The sequence below is a fragment of the Chaetomium fimeti genome, assembly GCF_033439085.1.
Source record: "Chaetomium fimeti strain CBS 168.71 chromosome Unknown B0H64scaffold_1, whole genome shotgun sequence".
NCBI lineage: Eukaryota > Fungi > Ascomycota > Sordariomycetes > Sordariales > Chaetomiaceae > Chaetomium > Chaetomium fimeti.
In genome coordinates, this window is record NW_026944329.1 from 1927084 (window position 1) to 1946803 (window position 19720).

A 19720-nucleotide genomic window follows, 5' to 3' on the forward strand; every position below is an offset into this window, starting at 1 on the left:
CGTGTTGATAGAGACGGCGGCGGCGTTTTCGATCATACATACATGCCTACCTAGTGAGAACAGATTGGGCACGTGGGGATGGCTGGCATGGCTGCCCGGGTATAGGTAGACATGCATTAGCGCGGTACGCAACACCGGGACCATTTTTAAAAGTACCCAGCATCGGACTACTGTGTAGAGTGCGTCTTTCCTGCCCCCCCTTGCAGGGGTGGTATGGGGTGTAAACAGTGGCATTCATCATCATAGAACTGTCGACCACAACCAAAGCGGCCGGTTGCATGTGTGTACACATCCGCAATGCGTTGCTCATCATCACAAGAAAAAGGAAACCAACCCAGCCGGTCATACAAAAAAGCCAAACCAGCCCCAACCCTCTTTATCACTCAACACCTCGTCCCAAAACAAAAAACCGACATGGTTGATTATTCCCCCTCAACGATTTGGGCATCCCAGTCCTTCTTGATCAACAACTCATCCAACTCCTCCGTCTTGGAGATGACCAGCCCCTTCTCGTTGGCCAGGTGCAACAAGCAGATGAAGCAGAAGCTGGTGGAGATGTCGTCCATGACCTGCTTCGGGTAGACGCGCTGCAGGCCGGTCACGACGTCGGTAAACTTCAACGTCGGGTCCTCCTCGCCGTTGCCAGACGACGTGGGTTTCTCGGGCGAGGTGGGGGTCATGAGGCGGCTGTTGTTTGCCGCGTTGTTTTGTTCCTGATGGAGAGACATCATTAGTTTTAGGGGGGCAGGGAATAGGGGGCGGATCTGATAATAAAAGCGGGACTCACATCAAGCTCCTCCAAGCCAATCCCCTTCCAAATCTCCTCCTTCAGCCGCCTGACATCCACCTTCTTGGCCACGCGCGCGTACTGCACATACTCGGGCCTGGCCCTCCTGTTCTGGGTCACCAGCATCGTCCCAAACGCCAGATCGGCCGGGTTGGTCACCGTCAGGCCGCCAAACGCGCCCGTCATACCGACGTCGGTCATGGGCCCGCCGGCCTCGGGCGAGAAGTGGTCGCGGGCGTCGGCAAACTCGTCGTCCATGTCGTCGTCGTCATCGCCCAGGCCGCCGCCGCCGGCGAAAGGCAGGCCGTCATCTTGGAAGAAGTTGGCGTCGTAGTCACCTTGGGGGAGGGCCTCGTCGGGGGAGGAGCCGTGCTCGGTGGACTGGAGGGGTGCCTTTTGTGAGGCCCAGAAGGCCTCGTCCATCTCGCCTTCGGGAACGTCATTCTGCTGGCGTTGCGAGTCGGCGTTGCCTATCCTACTGCCGCCGCCAAGGACGCGCCGGCGGCCCATACGGGATTTGGGTTTCAGGAAGAGGCTGAGCAATTGTTTGGAGCTGAAGTGCTTGTCGTCGGGGAGGAGGTTGCGCGATTTGGATTTCCAGTCCTTCTTTGGGAGGGAGATGGTCGAGTTGGACGAGGCTTGGGTGTAGATGACCTCGGCGACAGCGGGGTCGAGAGGGGCGGCGAAGTCGATCTCGAACGGTTGCTTCTCTTTGCGCTGCCTCGCCGGCTCGGTGGGCTTGTTGACGTCCTTGATCTTTCGTATCCTCCAGTGCTCGGCGCTGCTCCAGTTCTTTTGCAGGGCCTGGTCGAAGTAGCCGAGGATGTCCTCGTGCATCCTGTCGGCCTTTTGGGCGTGTGACATGGAGATGGCAAAGTCGCCGTTCTCGGCGTCGAGAAGGTCGGCCCCATCACCCTCCCCGTCAGCGCCAGCACTGTCGCCCATCCCCAACCCAGCGTCGAAAACGCGCATTTGCGGCTCGAGGGCAGCCTCCCGGGCCCACGCCTCTCCTCCCTCACCGAAGTCCACATCTCCACCCAAGTCGAAAGTCCCGAGTCCGTCTTCGTCATCGAAGCCAAGAGGGTTCTCCTCATCGATAAACATGCCCGATTTATCCCCAATCCCGCCAGGCCCTGGAGTCTTTTCCTTATCTTGGTCGCGCCAATCTTCGGGCGCCTTGAGAAAGGGGATATCCAAAGAACCAGAGGGGTCGCCCAGATCGAATGCTTTGAGCGAGGGGCAGACGTCCATGCTGTCCAAGAGACCGAGATCCGGAAAGAATCTCGCGCCAAGACCACCAACGTCAATTTCAACGTCTCCCTCCTCCTCTGGTTCCTCCGGTACGGGGGTCAACTCCCGATCGGCCATCGAAAGGTCGCCGTCCTCGTCCTCGCCTTCAATCTCCTCACTACCGCCCCGTTCGCGGGATTTGGAACTAGCCACATCCTCGGCATCGTCACTACTATCGAACACAATCCGTCCCTGTGAGTCGATCATGAGGTGGTTTAGCAGGAGGCCCTTTGCGCCGCCCTCGTCAAAGTCGGCGGATGCTTTCTTGAAGAGTGGGTCGACTGCGAATTCGAGCTCGAGTTTCTTGAGTTGCAGCGAGGCAAACGACGGCGCAAGGGTGGCCTCGGAGGATCGCTGGGTCTGTCTTATGGTTAGTGCCACGACAAGGAGAATAAGGTGGCCAGCCCGGTCCCGCGCACCTTCTTTTTGGCCTTCTTCCTAACATTGCCATCCTCGTCGACCTCGTCTTCTTCCTCGTCCTCGTCCTCATCGCCGTCGCGGCCCTTCCTCTTGTTGTCGCGGCTATCTGCTAACCCGCTCAACAACTTCCCCGTCTCGGTGGCGACACTGTCGACTCTGCTCGTGTAGATCTTGACACAGCCGTCAAGCGTGCAGCTGGCCTTCTGGAAGTTGACCCCATCACCCTCCTTGAGTAGCGACATGTCGTGGAAGTAGTCGATAAGGGCAAAGTTCCACGAGTTGGCGGCGTTGATCTTGTTGTCAGTGGCCATCTTCATCCACTCCTCGAAGTTGGCGAGGATGGGTACCCGCTTCATCGGGGTGACGGCCTTTCCGCCCACAATCAGCGGTTCGTCGTCGTCCATGATGATGGTGTGGTTGCCGCTCTTGCGGCGGCGCGGAGTACGCGGGCTGGATCCTGGCGGCTCGGCATTCTGGAGATCGTTGAATGAGGAACTCGACTTTCGTGGGGTGTTTGTCGCGGCGGCCCTGAGTTGGTTGATCTGGGCCTCGTGGGCGGCCTTGCGGCCGTGGAATCGCTGTGCCTTTTCGTGGGCATCGTCGTTGAGGGGGATCCTGTAAAATGTGCGATTAATGGGCGTTGTCCCGGCGCATTTGATGTGTGTGTGTGCGTTTGTGGTGCGCCATGTTTCAGGCGGTCTCTTCTGCGGGGAACCGAAAATCAAGTTGTCACAGGGTGCGACTCACTTTACTGGCGATTTGAATGGTGACGCAAGGAGAGAGCCAGAGGGGACTCTACTCCCACTCCTGCGGTGGTGTCCTTGGGCGACTCGAGGCATCTTATCGCGCGGTCGTGGTGTGTTGTTGCAGATCGAATGCGCTGAGCCGTCAACTCCGGATGTGGTAACCAAAACTGTTTGTTTACTTTGGTGGTTGAGCCGGAAGCGCCCGGCGATTGGCTAGAGGGCGGGTAGAGTCACGTGATGATAAGATCCCCCCGCAGCTTCAGGGGCGTTGCGGGCGTCTCGGCCCAACCTGAGCTATTCCACTTCCGTCGATCGCGAGTGAACGAACCCCTCAACTCAACATGGACTTCCTGGACGCGACGATTTCGTCGGATTTATCTCGTGGGCTGCGACAGCATGAGGGCATTCAATCCACATTCGCTGTTCCCGATGGATTCCCGGAGCTCGTGTAACATTCGTCTGACTTACCACGAGCCGGGTTGATGGGCTATGACATCTGCAGTTTATGCAAAGCCAAACTCCCGGCCCTTCCTTGCAGATCTGCGCATAAAGCTTGATATTGGAGAAGTTGTCCTCATCAACCTTGGCTCTCTCTGTTTCAAAGATGGCGAGCACAGGTAGGGCTGGAACCCGGGAGCCGTTTCCTCCCTGCAGAAACCCGTCCCAGCGGACTGGGACTCATTTGGTGGACGTCAACTTGCTGCCGTGGTAGTTATCGTATCTCCACCTGATTACACGACAATTCAGAAGAGGATGCGATGCATTGGCTGGACCTGTGCCTGTCAAAGCCCCCTCACCACAAGAAACACAACTCGCCGCGGTAGTCGCAAAAATATTAGATTGCACTTGCCCTCTTCACCTGGAACTTCGCTTGGCTGGCCAGCTGGCGAAGCAGGTTTCAGTGGTGTGTCCCAAACGAGCACCACTCCTCGCCCAATGGGCGGCCTCTGAAAGATGACGGTGGCGGATCCGCAAATCCGCAACAATGACAGCTCTCCGAATCCCGGTCCTTCCCACGCGCGTCCCATGGCAGATCAACGTCACGGACAACGCAATGCCGCCAATGCGACAACTTGACTTGTCTGTCGGTCAGGAAGTTGTCACAGTCCAGAGCCGACATGGAGTGATCTCATTACCTCCTCTCACTTCATCAACAATAATAACAACAGCAACGACAGAAATAACATCAACAGCATAGTTTAAATTCTGCCATTTAACTATCTGACTACAGATTATTTGATTTACTTACCCTTGACCACCAATTCTCAACCCACCATGCGCTTCCGCTAACACAATGCCGCCATCCCGCCCAATGCGTCGCCGCCGATACGGCGCCCAGCCGGCCGTTGCGGCGATCCTCCTCGTCACCATAATAGCTGCCCTTGCGCTGTTCCAGTCAACAAAGTCGGGAATCATCGGCAACGGTCATCGGCAGACCCGCTCCGTACTCAATCCCCGTGGGTTGCACGAGACTGACGCCGACTGCCGCAACGTGCATGATGCCGCCGACCAGTGCGCCTTCATCCTAGCCAACTGCGAAGACGACGAGGCCGGCCTGATCCATTACCTGTCGTTTTATTACTGCACTCTGGGCTCGGCCAAGCCCGTCGCTTTCACCATCCTCGCCCTCTGGCTTGGCCTGCTGTTCACCACCATCGGCATCGCCGCCAGCGACTTCTTCAGCGTCAACCTGAGTACGATTTCCAGTGTGCTGGGTCTGAGCGAGAGTCTGGCCGGCGTCACTTTCTTGGCCTTTGGCAATGGCTCCCCGGATGTGTTCAGTACCTTCGCCGCCATGGGCTCCAATAGCGGGAGCATGGCCGTTGGCGAGTTGATCGGTGCTGCGGGCTTCATCACCGCCGTCGTGGCTGGCTCCATGGCCTTGGTGCGCGAGTTCAAGGTCAGCAAGAGAACCTTCGTGAGGGACATTGTCTTCTTTATCGTTGCCATCAGCTTTACCATGGTCTTCTTGGCCGACGGGGAGCTGCACCTCTGGGAGTGCTTCACCATGATTGGCTTCTACCTATTCTATGTGGCGGTCGTCGTGGGGTGGCATTGGTTCACGGCACGCCGGAGGAACCAGCGAAAGAGGGATCTAGCGGCTCGCGCCCACCTCTACGACGCCTCCGGCCATGGCACCGACGAGCTGGAACCTTACCGAGATGAGCCGGATGAGGACGACGCTGCGCCGGTCGGCAGCCGTACAAACAGTGCTTCGGACCTGGGGGATGTCAGTATATTGGAACGTGGACCGCGGATCGAGATTGGAGGGGTACCGGCCGTCGACGACGACGACGACGAGGAACAGAAGGGGAGACACGTTGCTGCCGAAATGGCTAACAGCATGCGCGTCAACCGGCCCCGCTGGGGACGAAGCAACTCCACCATCACTCCGATTAGGCCGAGTTTGCTGGGAGCACTCGAGTTCAGATCGGTCCTGTCCTCCTTGCAGAAGGAAAGGAATATGTACCTGGGCCCGCTCCCTGGAAGGTCGAATTCGACCCAGCACCCCCCAGCCACGGCCGGTCTGGAAGATCCCAGAGGTCGCCCTCGTAACCAAACGATGCCATCGCATGTCCCTCTTGTGAGAGAGCGTGCCTTGTCGTACGGAAACGAGCCACTGAACCTGGATAATAATACCAGGTTTGCCCGCCCCGATTCCTCTCCCATGTCGCATACGCGGAACAGCTCGGCTGCTCGCACTATCGACGGAATGCTTGCGCCGCCGCTTGGCTCCGTCCCTGGCCCCGATCATGGCTCTCAGCCGCCGAAGCAGGGCCAGCAGTTACTGCAGATCAGGATTCCCTCCCCGAGCGGTCGTTCCAGTGGGCAGTCATCTCCCACCCTCTCGCCTTTCCCGGGCCTGTCAGAGTCGCCCGCAGCCCTTACCCCGGTACATGAAGCACCCACATTTACGTTCCCGGTTCCGGCGGAATCGAGGCAGCATCACTCCGTCCCTGATCTTGGAGACCAGGAAGAACAGCCGAAGCCAGTCAAATGGTGGCCATACAGCTTGTTGCCGGCACCTCACGTTCTCCTTGCCACCGTCTTTCCGACTCTCCAAGGCTGGAAGGAAAAGACGTGGTGGGACAAGGCCGTGAGCTTAATCTCGGTTCCAAGCATCTTCCTCCTAGTCGCTACGTTGCCGGTAGTGGAAACCGACAATGAGGACAATATGTCCGAGGCCGACCTCGCGGACCCACCAGAACCCGGCCGCCCCGGAAACATCGCCCCGGCGGTCGTGGTAGAGGAGAGCGGCGAGATCCAACCCGAGACCGAGTGGCAGGCGTACCGACGGCGCACCCGCTCCGTCTCGTCTAGATCTCCACTCAGCCGATCCCCGTCCTCGGTCTCCCTCAACACCAACGCCAACACCGACCCACCACCCGACCAGCCCTCGGATCAACTGCCCTCCCTCACCCTCCCCGTCCCGCAGCTACCCAAACACCCCAGCCCGGGCTCGGACCACTCCACCACCATCACCGCCACCTCCAACCCCCCGCCAGGCGGCTGGAACAGGTGGCTCGTCGCCGTCCAACTTTTCACCGGCCCCCTCTTCGTCGTAGCCATCCTCTGGGCCAACACCGCCGACGAAACCGGCTCACCAGTCCGCACGCTACTCCGCATGCTGCTCTACTCCCTAGTATTCTCCCTCTGCCTCCTCGCCGCGCTCCTAGCCACCACCACCCCGCACCAAAAGCCGCGCTACCACTTCCTGCTCTGCTTCCTCGGCTTCGTCATCTCGGTCGCGTGGATCTCGACCATCGCGGGCGAGGTGGTCGGCGTGCTGAAAGCGCTGGGCGTCATCCTCGGCATCTCGGAGGCGATCCTGGGGCTGACGGTGTTCGCGGTGGGCAACTCGCTCGGCGACCTCGTCGCCGACGTCACCGTCGCCCGCCTCGGCTACCCCGTCATGGCCCTCGCCGCCTGCTTCGGCGGGCCCATGCTCAACATTTTGTTGGGTGTGGGGATTGGTGGTGCGTGGATGGGGATTAGTAAGGCCAAGAAGCGCCAGCGCGCGCACCCCGGGAGTGAGCTGCGCTATAAGCCGTACCGGGTTCGGGTCGGGGGGTCGTTGATGATCTCGGCGGTTACCGTGCTGTTGACGTTGGTGGTCTTGCTGATTGTCGTGCCGTCTAACGGGTGGGTCATGAGTAGGCGCATCGGGTGGCTGTTGATTGGGATTTGGACGGTGGGGACGGTGGTCAATCTGGTGGTGGAGATGACGGGGACGTTTGCGGACGTGTCGTTGGGGGTGTGAGAGAGCTTTTTTCCCCTCCGCTGCTGCGCACACGGGAAAGCACGGTTATGCGGCCGTGTCTCGTGTGCTTGCATGGCATAACATCTGCGGCAGGGTAGAGCGGGGGTGGTGTCGGACCGGGACGGCCAGGATTGCCAGCATCCATCTGCACCACGGACACCGTTACCCCGGTACTTCACCAACTTCCCTTCTGCCCGTCCTGTAAAAGGGGCCCAAAAACAGCGGCCATCTCAGGTAACCGGGCCATGGAGATGCGTACCCCATCAGCGGCGAGGAAGGAGACGGGACGCTTTGGTTTCGGCCCGCGAAACACCCAGCCCCGGCCCGGGAGGGGAACGCAGGGCCCCCGGCTTTTGACAGGGGGGCCGGGAAGAGTGGCTGGCATTTACAATGAGCTGATGGATGGTCTTGGCTTGTTCGTGACGACTGATGATGGCGATAGACGGGTGTAGAATAGGAGTTGGCAAAGGTCAAGGTCTGGAATACGAGGTGTTGATAGGACATGTCCCGTACTTTTATTCCATTTACGGGAGAGGGGGGATCGTCAAGCGCTCCAGGGTGTTGGGTGTACTAAGGCGACGACGGATGTGGGTGGGTTTTTGGGTACATACACTCTTCCTGATGATTTTGTGGATACTACCTATGTGAATATTTGAATACAGCTGTTTAATCTGGTGTTTGGTGACTCCTGCCAATATGGTTTACCATGGACAAGTCTGGACTATGATATGCCCCTGAACCCCTGAAGATTCCCCGCTTGGCCGCCAGTGTGAGGGGAGTGGGGCATGCTTGGGTGTCAATGGAGGGGTCACTGCAGGAGGGAAGGGAGGGGCAGACCGACCACCTCTCAGCTTCCCCAGACGACAACGTGGGGCCAGGAACCAGTCGCGAAGAGGGGGATATCCTTCACCGAAACTTTGAACCGCCGGCTTTGGGATCTCGTATCTGCCCAACCAATTCGACTTTTTCCTTCCTCACCGTCTCCATTTCCTACCCCAAACTCGAATTCTTTCAACCGACTACACCAACCCCACAGCAACAATGGCCTCCTACCCACCCCTCGCCGAGCGCGAGATCAAGAACACGGTCGTCCTGTTCGATGTCGATGGCACCCTGACGCCTGCTCGTTTGGTATGCCCCTCTCCCTCCCTACGTCCTCGTGTTACCCCTTCCAGCTCCCAACCCCATACTGACTCGATGTCCGTGTGCGTTCCAGTCCGCCTCCCCCGAGATGCTCACGCTGCTCGAGCGGCTCCGCCAAAAGGTCGCGATCGGGTTCGTGGGCGGGTCCGACCTGGTCAAGCAGCAGGAGCAGCTGGGCAGCGCGTCGGTCAACGTGACGAGCATGTTCGACTTCTGCTTCGCTGAGAACGGGCTGACGGCGTACCGGCTCGGGGAGCAGCTGCCGTCCAACAGCTTCATCAAGTGGATCGGCGAGGACCAGTACAAGGAGCTGGTGCGCTTCGTGCTGCACTACGTCGCCGACCTCGAGATCCCCGTCAAGCGCGGCACCTTTGTCGAGTTCCGCAACGGCATGGTCAACATCTCGCCCGTCGGCCGTAACGCCAGCACCCAGGAGCGCAACGACTACGAGAAGTACGACAAGGAGCACGGCATCCGTAAGGCCTTTGTCGAGAAGCTGCGCGAGCGCTTCGGCCATCTGGGGTTGACGTGCGTACACCCTCTCTTTCTCTTCCTCCCGTCCCTATCACGCGCTCTCCCCGCATGCTAACAACCCCCGATAAACAGCTTCTCTATCGGCGGGCAGATCTCCTTCGACGTCTTCCCCACCGGCTGGGACAAGACATACTGCCTGCAGCACATCGAGAACGAGGCCAAGCGTCCCAACGGCGTCGAGTACACGACGATCCACTTCTTCGGCGACAAGACGTTCGAGGGCGGCAACGACTACGAGATCTTCAGCGACAAGCGGACCATCGGACACACGGTCACGGGCCCGCAGGACACCATCGACGAGCTCAAGAAGCTTTTTGATCTGTAAAAGGGGTGGGAGACAAACATCTAGGGATGGATAATCTAATGCAGTTGGTGATACTTTAGCATCGGCGTGGCGGGTCCAAAATAAACGCGGTGATTTAATCCAAGAAACTCTTTATATCGCTGACATGTCTCATTCAAACACCCGCTATCCAAGGCTATGAAACAAGACCAAACGACCCCTATCTCCCAGAGAATCAAAAAGGACATTCGAGCAAAATCCGTAACAAGTCAAAAACAACAACAACACACATCCACATCGTCACTCTCATCGTCCGACACCATCCCTTCTCATTCCCCTCCCCCGCTCTCCATCCACCACCTCCCCACCAACCAAACCCATCAAGAGACTCCCCAAACAGCCTACCCCCCAAACTAATGCCCATACTCCAAATGCGGCACAATCACCGGCCCATACTTGGTCGTGCCCGTATACATACCATCCCCCTGCACCACGAAATCCACCGCCAGACTCAGCTTGCTCAGCCCGCCCGAGTGGCCACCACTACTAGCGATGCTCGCCGCGTAGCCGCCCGTCTGGGGCTGGCCGGCGGCGCCGTCCGGGTCGTAGGCGACGATGGCGACGTAGTTGCGGCGGGCCATGAGCTTCTTGTACTCGCGGGCGCCGCCCGAGGCGTCGGTGTGGAAGATCTCCATCATGTCCTCCTTGGTGTCGGACACCTCGTTGGTTGATTTGTGGCCGTTCTGCGGGACGTACAGGAGTTTGTTGTTGTGCAGCATCTTGAGGAGGTAGTTGGAGCAGGGGGCGGCCACGACGGGGGAGGCGATGACTTGGTACATGGTCTTGTGGTCGGACGGGTGCGACGGGTCGTGCAGGAGGCCTGCGCCGGCGCAGTTGACGTCTGTGGGACGAAGAAAGGGTTAGTATGGGGTGGGATGATGTTGGGGCGAGGGAATGAATGGGGAGGTGGGATAAGGGACGTCTTACCGCCAGACAAGAAAGTCATCCGGATGCCCTTTTGTTGGGCAATGCCCTGCAGGGTGCGGATGAGGTAGGTCCGCTCGAGATCCTTGGAGTCATGCGTCCAGAGATCCTTAAGCTCCTCACCGATGTCGAACTCGCCAAATTGGTTGAGCACGTTGCCCATCAGGCCGGTCTTGCCAACAGCCTTCTTGACTTCCTTAAACCCGTGCTGCACCATCTCCTTGCCGCCGACCACGCCCGCCACTGAGCTAGTCACCTTGCCGAGGATGTTGTACGTCGTGTTAACCGCCTTCTTGCCGGTAGCGAAGGTGTTGGCCAGCGTTTCGACCGTCTCGAGTCGCGGGTACACGACGGGTACCGACACCATCCAGATGCAGTGTTGTACACTGGGGCGGAGCGTAGCCACTTTGGGGAATATCCCTTGGTATGTCTGTCCCGCCATGACGCGCGCCTGGGTGCGCTCCGACCGGCAATCCGGTCCGATCGCAACGACGGCGGGACCAAGGTACTTAACAAAATGCCAGCCGGCGCCCGTGATGGTGAACAGGTCCATGTCGGAGCTGACGTTGCGCAGGATCTCGACGGTGGTGTGATGCTGGAAGAGCAAATACATGTCCATGGCGATGCGGCCGATGCCCTTGAACACGGCCGACGACTGCATGTAGTCGGGGTACGAGCCGAAACCGTCGAATCTGATAAAGTCAGTACTCCTCTATTTTTCAACGGCGGGCGCAACTCACATGTCATGGTCGTCAACTTGCAGCACATGCGGAATCTGCGCGAACGCCTCGCGCATGAACGGCTGGTCGAAGTGACTGGAATAGTAGTGGAAGTATGCGTGGGACACCTCCTCCTGGTGCCTCGCCGTCCACGCGGCATTCTTGCGATTCTCCCTCCCCTGCATCGCAAGCCACTGCCTTAGTAGCGGTACCTCCTTCCAGAGCCGATCGCCGTAGATCTGAGCACCCAAACCGAGCTGAACATGGAAGCCGCCGCACTCGACGTTCTTCTGCAGGATATCCTTCCACATGAATCCAACGCCCCCGAGCTTAGCTCGCTCATTCTGGTTCGTCGATGGGGAAAAGTCGTTGCCCGAATGGGCAATCATGCGCCAGCCCGCCTCGTAGCGACCAGCAACCACAAACTCGTATCTCGTGCACCCGAGATGCGAGGTCACGGCATACGTCCACCGCTCGGTCCCCTGCTCCGACATCTGGAGATCCATGTCGTACTTGTAAAACGTCCACCTCTGGTGTGCGTAGATGTTCTGCGGCACGAGTTGACGGGGGTTCGGGGAGAGGTCCATGCTCAAGTGGAGATGGATGGTCGGAGGCTGCTGCCCGTCGGTGACTAGTAGAATGCTGCCGTGCCAGATGCCATTCTCGAGATCCATATTGACGTAGCGTAGATACGGCCCGAAGTATACGCCGTTAGTAGGCATGACTTTGTACACGTCAACGCCCGCGGTGGGAGGCGGGCCGGAGAACCCCCCCATTGAAGGCGCCACAGATGCCGAGACGCTCATGATGCTCTCGGCATATCCGGGGTGGCCCTGGGGGTGGAACATGGGCGAGGCAAGGCCTGCCTTGCCGCCACCTAGGAGTGGTGACGCCAAGGGGTTTCCGTAGGTTGATGCCGTCGGCGACAGCGGTGCGGCATCGTGGTGATTCAAGGGGGTAGGTCCCTTGGGGAACTCCCACTGAGTAGCTTGCGTCGCCAGATGGATGTAGTAGTACTGGCCCGAGTTCTGGTCGAGGTGGGCGATCCAACCCTCGGGCAGCGGAGGTGGCGATTGAGTAGCTGCTAGGAGCGAAGGAGTGTGTGTCAGTGCTGGCTGCCCGTTCTGTGCCTCGGCGGGTTTGGTCTCCTGGGCGAAGGCGGGATGGCCTGCATTATGCGCGGGGATCGCAGCGGCAGCGGCCACAGGCGGGCTCTGCTTCTGCTTCTGGGGTGTCGGAGCGCTGATCGGGATAGGGCTAGCAATCGAGTGGGCGCTCGAGGTAGCGGCAGGCGGAGTTGCGGCGGTGTTGATGTTAGGTACGCTCGAACTCGGGTGCGGTTGGGTTGGGCGCTGCTTTTCGTTGGGATATTTCGAGCCCGCGTTGGGGTTGACGCTGGTGTACGCGGGCGGCGGAGTCGATGCCTGCATGCGCTGGAAGTCCTGTTCCAGCACGCTCACCTGTAGGGCGCCCCCCGCGGGCCCCTGCGAGGTCTGCGGCGCCTGCTGGGCCTGCTGGGCCGGGTGCTGGGCCGGGTGCTGGGCCGGGTGCTGGGCCGGGTTGGGATTCTGAGGAAGGTTGAAAGCCGGCGTTTGCTGTGGCGGCGTCGGGTTTTCCACTACATCGGCGCCCTGATACACAGTAGGGGGGCCAAACGGCTGCTGGCCTGGGGCCTCGGTGGGTGTCCATGGCCGGGGCTGGGGAGGAGTTGGCGCAACCGGAGCTTGGTGGCCGTACTGTGCTAGCCTAGATTGCGCCGCGGCGCTGGGAGCCTGGAGGGCGTTGAGAGTCCCGGTACCGGAGATGCCCGCCGCGGCGTAGCGTGCTTCGATACCTCCCCCAGGAATAGTTCCCGGCTCGACGATGGGTGTCTCGGGCGGTGGCGGCGATCCGCGGCTGGCCCGCGTTGTGGAGTTTGAGGCGGTAGACGAGAAGCGATTGATGGGCGGTGCAAGACTACTCGCGCCGCCGGGCGGGGGGTAGTAGGGCTTCTGCTGATAAGAGTTGGAGATCTTGGGCGCAGGGGCTGCCGCCGGTGGGTTCCTCAGGGGTTTGGCAAAGAGGCCCCCGGCGTCGTCATCGTCGCCGCCGGCGGGACTGATTGGGCTCTGCAAGGGTTTAGGAGCCGTCCCGCGCCGCTCGGCAAGGCCCGTCTTTTTCTCTCCGGTGTTTACTGTCGGCCGAGCAAATGATTCCTTCTGCGCCGGCGAGCCCGAGGAGATGGGCGGCGGGCTGTAGACCCTGCCTGCCGGAGGAGTCGTCTTGGGTCCGTCATCTGGGTAAGGGAGCCAGCTGGGCTTGGACTGCTGCGGCTTGGATTGGTGATTGGAGTTCTCTTCGGGATAAGGTAGCGGGGCAGCAGAGCTCGACGCGCCGAACGGGAAGGACGGTAGCGGCGGGAGAGATGCGATGCCCGACTTGGATGCTGGAGAGGAAGCCGAGCCCGCTGGCGAGGACGAGGACGGGGGAGCAGGGTATTTGGGCCGGTTCGAGACCTTATCGCCGACGGGGCTCTGCGGCTTGAATATCCTCAGCGGCCCGACTGTCGGGCTGTCGCAGTCCTCAGCAGGTCGCGGTCGGCTCAGAAAGAGCTCTTCGTCGGGGACGTCGCGCGATCGGGAGCCCATGGTGGGTGAGTAAGTAGTTGTCCCGACTCTACTTGCAGTTGCGACGGTGTGTGCCCGAGGGCTCGAGTGTCGGGACGGAAGATGAGTCGATACTCGCGACGAGCGTGGTGTTGGAGTCCTCTCTCGGGGGTGGTGGGTGGTGTCACCTTGACCGCAGCAGACGGGAACCCCTCCTTAAAAGAGACCCCTGTATGCAGTGCTCTGAAGGTGGGGAGAGGGTGACTATGGAGGGGTAACTGAGGTGAGTTAAAAGCTGCTGTTGCTCCTTGTTGCCAAAAACGGAGAAAGAGATGCCGCAAACACTTGCAAAGCTCGAATCTCGACACACAAGTCGCACACTCAGTTCAACTGAAGCTCGAGTTGCAAAATCCAGGCCGAGGACGTCAGGCAAGGCAATATGCGGCCAGATGCGCAGGCCGCGTTGCGATCGAACAGGGGGCCAGCAGGGGGCCGCCGAGGGGCAGGGGTCGCGAACGAGGGGCATTGGTGGCGGCACTGAAAAGCAGCCCCTCTGTGATTGGCCTCGCAGGCTGGGCGCTTAAACTGGCTTGGAGGTCACGGAGCCAGTGAGGGAGCCCGTGAAGCGCCCCCCATTGCCGTACCAGACGGTTCTGTCTCCTGGCTCGAGCCTGGGCATGTCCACTTGGGCATTACATTGGTCTCGAATTAGTTAGTCTGACTCGAACATCCCATCTCGTCCCATCTCGTTGGGTTGCCAGACGGCCGCGGAGCACATGCATCGAGGCCGGCGGGGTTATTGGGGCCGGGAAAAAGGGGCGCGGCAGAACTAATTGTTTGTCGAGGACTCGAGGTTGAGAGAAAAGTTGACGAACAGGGATGCCCTGCCCGTCGAGCTTGAGTTGCACAAACGCGCACACTGGCGGGGCAATCGTTCAATGCACGGGCCGTTTGACATGAGCCGACAGGGGAAGAGGAAATCAGACCAAGAGCGGGCCCAGCCGTTGGCTCGCTTGCCATCTTTGGACGACCATCTCTGTGCATGTGCAATTGCCGATTCTCCGATTCTCCGATTCTCCGTCTCATTAAACGAAGATATCGAGTCAAAAACGTCAGAAATGCAATATCAGTAAACGGCTAGTTTACCAGTAGACTAGAGCTTATGGCTTATTGGGTTTTCTAGTTATTTCGGAGTTTCCAGTCTTGTCCTTTCGCCCCCATCACAACCATTATGGAAGGAAAAGAAAGTCAGGTTTGAGACGCTAGTGTACTTACTAAAACAGTCCAGATATCAAAGGCAACAGCTCTTTGCTTGCAATATTGTGTTTTTGTCCGCTAGTCACTCCGTTTCTACCCAATATTCAAGAAGCACACAAACACACAACCACACAACTACAAACCCTCACATCAAGCCGTCCCCAAAAGCCCCTCTCGCCTCCTGCTCCAGCACCTCCCTCCTCACCCGCCTCGCCTTCCACCCAACAAACACCACCAGCACCACCCCGACCACAAGCCCGAGCACCAGCAGCATCACATTCACCGGCACCGGATTCCCCCCAAACCTAACCTCAAACAACCAGTCCAACCCCTCCTGCGAGAAATTCAACACCCCCGACAGCGCGATAACAGCACCGTACACAGTCCCAAACGTCTCAAACCCAAACACCTTCGCCGAGTAATCCGACACGGCGGTGTAGTAAAACGGCCGGTACAGCACGAACAGCACCACATTCGCATACCCAGCCCACGGCGCATGGGGGATGACGCCGAGGACGCCGATGGCCGTAGCAAAGAAGACGAGCGCGGCCAGCACGGTGGCCGTGGCGGTGCGGTCCAGCACCACGCCGATGAGCGGGATGGCCGCGATGCCGCCGAGCGGCAGCGCGACGTCGAAGAAGTGGTTGAGCGCCACGGCGGCCGGGCGCGAGCCGAAGAGGGATTGGTATTGCGAGCGGATCGTGGCGACGAAGAAGTTGATGCGCGTCATTTGGACCACTGGGTACGGCTTTTGTGTTAGTGGTTACTTGTTTTAGGGGTGGTTCATGAAGTGGGTGCGTACCGGTGAAGAGGCAGATGAGGATGAACCAGGGGGATCTGATCTGCTTCCAGGCCGTGTAGCCGTGCATGACGCCCCAGACACCCGAGACCTCGTTAACGTGCTCCTCGCGCTCGGTCTGCTTGTCCGCCATGGCCGGGCCGAGGACGGTATGGATGCCCTCGATCACATCCACCCGGTGTTGGCGCTCCTCTTCCTGCAGCAGTGCCGTCTCCTCGTCGACCTGGTCGTACGGCGCCGGTTCTACGACGGCCGCGTGGAGCGGCTCTTCAATCTCTTCAACCAGCTCACCCACCGTCTTGTACGACTGCGCCGGCATCAGCGTGAACTGCAGCAGGATGATGGCCACGGGCACGATGAGATAGCCCAGGAAGAAGCGCTCGTGGTTGAAGGCGCCGTCCGTCTTCTGGTACACGATGCGGTAGAGCAGGAACAGCGCGCTCGACGCGTCAAAGGCACCGGTCAAGAGCGCGAGGATGAAGCCCGAGTTGCGGGGGAACGCATTCGACAGCTGGAAGGACGAGATGTACGTAAAGGGGCCGCCCAGCGCCAGACAAAAGTAGCCCAACAGCAGAGCATCGAACTGCAGCCGCTTCTCAAACGCCATCAACAACGCCCCCGCCGCGAGGAACATACTCCCTAGTAGACCACAAACCCTGGGACCATAGTGATCAAGAATCGCCCCGATGGGTAACGCCGCGACGTTCGTTGCCACGGCCGCGACGGTGAACATCAAGTTAAGGTGCAGGTCAACGCACGTGTCCTCATCGTCGAATGACCCATCTGGGGCCGAGCAGATGTGCCTATAAGCGCCTTCCGTCTTCAGAACGGGTTTGATGGCGGCATAGCCAAAGACGACGCCGGACCCGAAGAAGCAGTAGACGACGGCAGCGGCTACTTGGACTGTTTTGGTGTCAGCCGTGTGTTTGCTGAGGATGGCTACAGTGACATGGACCTACGGTGCCGTTTCCACTTGGGTACCTTGAACGCTCCGACTGCGTGGAGCTGATCGATAGTCGATGGGGGGTCCCACACTGACGGGAGCGGGTTGAAGGTTAGCTTGCGGGCACGCGTGGATGCATCCGAGCTCCTCCTCGACCGGATCTCGGTGGGGACGGTGGTGAAGGTCTCGATGGACGAGACACGGTGTAACGACATTGTGACTATCGTAGGTAGTATCCTAATAACCTACTACGAAAGATAAGTTGAGAGACTATGAGAGAAGAAGAATAAGGCTGCAAAATCTCGGTGAACCGCTGTGCTGTGTCAACAACCTGCAGCCAACAATGGCGATGACCGGCATGAGTGGGTTCCGGTGACAGGGGGGATAGCAAGGTTGGATTGCAGAACTTGGAACAGCTCCGAGCGGCAGGGGATTCCGGATAGTTACTTAACTGATACGTGCTTTCCTGCAGGGCTGATGTGGTATTGAACCTCACTGTTTAGCAAGGCAAGAAGGATCTCGAACTGCCGCGATGCCAGGTTACACGGGAAGTAATAAAGAAAAGAAAAAGATGGGTTAGACTTTTCAACACCACGACTTCGAGTGTTGAGATAGTGCTCCCCCCAACCACCTCCCCAAGCGGTGTGCGCAACATCAGTACATAGGTAAGGTTTGTGGTGACAAGCTTGTAACTTGGCTCAGCATCTAAAAAAGTTGATTCGTTTGCATCTTTTGTGCTTCTTCATGTCCTGTGTAAGTCTCTGCTTGACGCCGAGGATGATGATGCAATTGCTAAAATGCAGCTGACCTGCCGAGCCTGCCCGCTGATGGACCGCCGGGGCTCGTCCCGCGGGTGGCGGGAGCCCCACCTCTCCCGGACGGAGCAAAGGTCCCGAAGATCGGGATCCACATAGACGGACCTCGGAGTAAGGTGCCACTGGTGCTTAAGTGTGTCTCAGATATTGATCTCTCTTGCCGGTGTGCTCGGAAGGGGGCACTGGAGGATGGAAACAAACCCATGGCATTTCAATTAACCCCCAAACCTCTCAGCTACTGTGTATGTCCGCCTAGATGGTCAAAACTCCATATCGTGCCCAAGCCCCTCCTCCTGGATCCGCCTCAAATTTCCATTCTTCTTCTCATTCTCCTCCTTCAGCCTGGCCTCGACGTCGTCCCTGATGGGCCCCAGATCCGGCGGGATGGTCATGCTCTGCACGCTGGGCGCGTGCGCCACGAAGCGCAGCTGCTCGTGTACGTGCGTGATGATCTCCCTTAGCCGCTTCTCCGAGTTGCGGTTGTGGCGCGGCTCGTGCATGCTCTGCTCGAGCGACGGGAACAGCGTGTCGTGGATGAAGTGCTCGCGCCACGGCGTGTGGTCCGGGATCATCTCGGGGATCCGCGTGTCGGCGCCGATGGCGATGGACGTCTCGTACGCCCACGCCCGCGCCACGTTGCGCGGCGTGTACCCGCCTCCTCCAAACACGATCATGGGTATCCCCAGGCTCTTGCAATACCGCACACAGGCCCCGTGGCCCTGCACCCGCAGATTGAACCGCCCGAGCCGGTCGCCGGCCAGCGAATCGGCGCCGCACTGCAGAGCGATGGCGCTTGGCCGGTAACGCTCGTTGATGGCGCCGATGATGCTCTGGAAGAGCGTCTCGTACTGCTCATCCGTGATGCCGTCCTGCAACGGTACGTTGATAGCGTGGTGTGCTCCCGGGTTGTGCTCGCTCTTTGGCCCATTGTCCTCGAGTGCGCCGGTGCCAGGAAAGAACGTTTCCGGGTGGTACTTGTGGAACGAGACAGTCATGACGCGGTCCGTCGAGAAGAAGGCCTCCTCAACGCCATCACCGTGGTGTACGTCAATGTCAATATAAAGCACGCGCGGGTGGGTGCGTAGTAATTGTAAGATGGCGAGCACAATGTCGTTGATGTAGCAAAATCCTGACGCCTCGTACCTCTTGGCGTGGTGCAGCCCACCGCCCCAAGCGATGGCGATGTCGGACTGGTTACTAGTGATCTTGCGCGCGGCGTCGAGCGAGCAGCCCGCCGACATGGAGCAGTAGTTATAAAGCCCGTGGAAGAGCGGGCAGTCACTCCCGCCAAGGTTGTACTTAACTTCCTTGTCGGGGTTCTCAATATCCCGTGGCTGGTCTTCTGGCGCTGCCGTCGACAGATAGTCGAGGTAGTCGTTCGAATGGAACGCATTGAGCTCCTCGTACGTCGCCTCCCGCGTCACGTAGTTGTCCATGGCAAAGGGCATCCCATACGACGTGACCAGGCTCTTGGTCAGCGTCAACCGCCACGGTTTCATGGGGTGCGTCTGCCCGAAGTGGTGCTTCTCCATCTCCGGCGTGGCGTGGTACGAGACCGTGTAGCCCTTCGGCCGGACGATGCCGTACTCCTGTGCCGCAAATTTCATCTTGTTGAAGAAGATGGCATTCTCGCGGTCGTCGGCCTTGCCGAGCGGGAGGGCGTACTCTTCTACGACGGCTTCATCGGCTTCGATGTTGTGAGGAAGATAATTCGGCTTCGGGGGCCTGTACTGGTACGCAGAGGCATCCATAGCCGCACCTGAGAGAATTTATTCAGGCCAAGATGTGGCCGAATTTATAAAACCCGCTCAAGTTTTGAGCTCGACCTCCGCCGTGAGATCAGATGACCCCGGGTGCCGGGTGACCCTGAGAACTTGTGATGAGAGTAGGCCTTGAAAGAACCAGATATATTCGACGGGCTACGAATAAGCCTATCTATAATATAAATGAGATGGAAAGATCGCAAGGCTGTCGTCACTCTTTTCACTTCGTTGGTGAATAAACTCGGTTGATGCTGGCGGGTCGGTCTCGGTGGTTGGAGCTGCATGGATTTGAATCTCAGATCGAGCAGGCACAAGCAAATGCCATTTTCGAGGTGGCCATTCACCCCCTGCACTTGGAGTGCGCTAAACCAAATCTGGCTAGCCCCATGCT

The 19720-nt window shown here is 59.0% G+C and overlaps 6 protein-coding genes across 6 annotated transcripts; 2 read left to right on the forward strand and 4 right to left on the reverse strand.

The window, feature by feature from the left end:
* Window positions 1-196: 196 nt before the first annotated feature.
* Window positions 197-3416, reverse strand: B0H64DRAFT_351946 (condensin complex subunit 2/barren). Its single transcript, XM_062801479.1, has 4 exons — window positions 3245-3416; window positions 2497-3112; window positions 788-2437; window positions 197-713 (listed from the first exon to the last, which is right to left on the reverse strand). Exons 1-4 carry the CDS (start codon window positions 3334-3336, stop codon window positions 423-425), a joined length of 2649 nt encoding a protein of 882 aa, XP_062663899.1. The 5' UTR covers window positions 3337-3416; the 3' UTR covers window positions 197-422.
* A 950-nt stretch (window positions 3417-4366) lies between these two features.
* B0H64DRAFT_14399 (Sodium/calcium exchanger protein-domain-containing protein) lies at window positions 4367-7585 on the forward strand. Its single transcript, XM_062798315.1, has one exon. The coding sequence runs from the start codon at window positions 4538-4540 to the stop codon at window positions 7502-7504; it is 2967 nt and encodes a 988-aa protein (XP_062663900.1). The 5' UTR covers window positions 4367-4537; the 3' UTR covers window positions 7505-7585.
* A 747-nt stretch (window positions 7586-8332) lies between these two features.
* B0H64DRAFT_333778 (eukaryotic phosphomannomutase) lies at window positions 8333-9614 on the forward strand. Its single transcript, XM_062801084.1, has 3 exons — window positions 8333-8635; window positions 8721-9175; window positions 9254-9614. The coding sequence occupies exons 1-3, from the start codon at window positions 8546-8548 to the stop codon at window positions 9504-9506; spliced, it is 798 nt and encodes a 265-aa protein (XP_062663901.1). The 5' UTR covers window positions 8333-8545; the 3' UTR covers window positions 9507-9614.
* Window positions 9615-9708: 94 nt separating this feature from the next.
* On the reverse strand, window positions 9709-13939 carry B0H64DRAFT_14425 (uncharacterized protein). The gene is made up of 3 exons (XM_062798320.1): window positions 11189-13939; window positions 10452-11140; window positions 9709-10365 (listed from the first exon to the last, which is right to left on the reverse strand). Exons 1-3 carry the CDS (start codon window positions 13792-13794, stop codon window positions 9878-9880), a joined length of 3783 nt encoding a protein of 1260 aa, XP_062663902.1. The 5' UTR covers window positions 13795-13939; the 3' UTR covers window positions 9709-9877.
* Window positions 13940-14996: 1057 nt separating this feature from the next.
* B0H64DRAFT_14422 (major facilitator superfamily domain-containing protein) lies at window positions 14997-16921 on the reverse strand. Its single transcript, XM_062798318.1, has 3 exons — window positions 16764-16921; window positions 15812-16711; window positions 14997-15747 (listed from the first exon to the last, which is right to left on the reverse strand). The coding sequence occupies exons 2-3, from the start codon at window positions 16539-16541 to the stop codon at window positions 15155-15157; spliced, it is 1323 nt and encodes a 440-aa protein (XP_062663903.1). The 5' UTR covers window positions 16542-16711; window positions 16764-16921; the 3' UTR covers window positions 14997-15154.
* Window positions 16922-17546: 625 nt separating this feature from the next.
* B0H64DRAFT_14492 (uncharacterized protein) lies at window positions 17547-19608 on the reverse strand. Its single transcript, XM_062798333.1, has one exon. It carries the CDS (start codon window positions 19315-19317, stop codon window positions 17827-17829), a length of 1491 nt encoding a protein of 496 aa, XP_062663904.1. The 5' UTR covers window positions 19318-19608; the 3' UTR covers window positions 17547-17826.
* Window positions 19609-19720: the final 112 nt, after the last annotated feature.

Coding starts and splice junctions, on each gene's coding strand:
- B0H64DRAFT_14425 (XM_062798320.1), bottom strand. CDS start 13,794: ATGGGCTCCCGATCGCGCGACGTCCCCGACGAAGAGCTCTTTCTGAGC. Junction 11,141..11,188: donor CAAGTTGACGACCATGACAT/GTGAGTTGCGCC, acceptor TGACTTTATCAG/ATTCGACGGTTTCGGCTCGT. Junction 10,366..10,451: donor GATGACTTTCTTGTCTGGCG/GTAAGACGTCCC, acceptor TTCGTCCCACAG/ACGTCAACTGCGCCGGCGCA.
- B0H64DRAFT_14492 (XM_062798333.1), bottom strand. CDS start 19,317: ATGGATGCCTCTGCGTACCAGTACAGGCCCCCGAAGCCGAATTATCTT.
- B0H64DRAFT_14399 (XM_062798315.1), top strand. CDS start 4,538: ATGCCGCCATCCCGCCCAATGCGTCGCCGCCGATACGGCGCCCAGCCG.
- B0H64DRAFT_14422 (XM_062798318.1), bottom strand. CDS start 16,541: ATGTTCACCGTCGCGGCCGTGGCAACGAACGTCGCGGCGTTACCCATC. Junction 15,748..15,811: donor CCTCATCTGCCTCTTCACCG/GTACGCACCCAC, acceptor AGCCGTACCCAG/TGGTCCAAATGACGCGCATC.
- B0H64DRAFT_333778 (XM_062801084.1), top strand. CDS start 8,546: ATGGCCTCCTACCCACCCCTCGCCGAGCGCGAGATCAAGAACACGGTC. Junction 8,636..8,720: donor CCCTGACGCCTGCTCGTTTG/GTATGCCCCTCT, acceptor TGTGCGTTCCAG/TCCGCCTCCCCCGAGATGCT. Junction 9,176..9,253: donor TTCGGCCATCTGGGGTTGAC/GTGCGTACACCC, acceptor CCCGATAAACAG/CTTCTCTATCGGCGGGCAGA.
- B0H64DRAFT_351946 (XM_062801479.1), bottom strand. CDS start 3,336: ATGCCTCGAGTCGCCCAAGGACACCACCGCAGGAGTGGGAGTAGAGTC. Junction 3,113..3,244: donor CCATTCAAATCGCCAGTAAA/GTGAGTCGCACC, acceptor CACATTTTACAG/GATCCCCCTCAACGACGATG. Junction 2,438..2,496: donor GGAAGAAGGCCAAAAAGAAG/GTGCGCGGGACC, acceptor ACCATAAGACAG/ACCCAGCGATCCTCCGAGGC.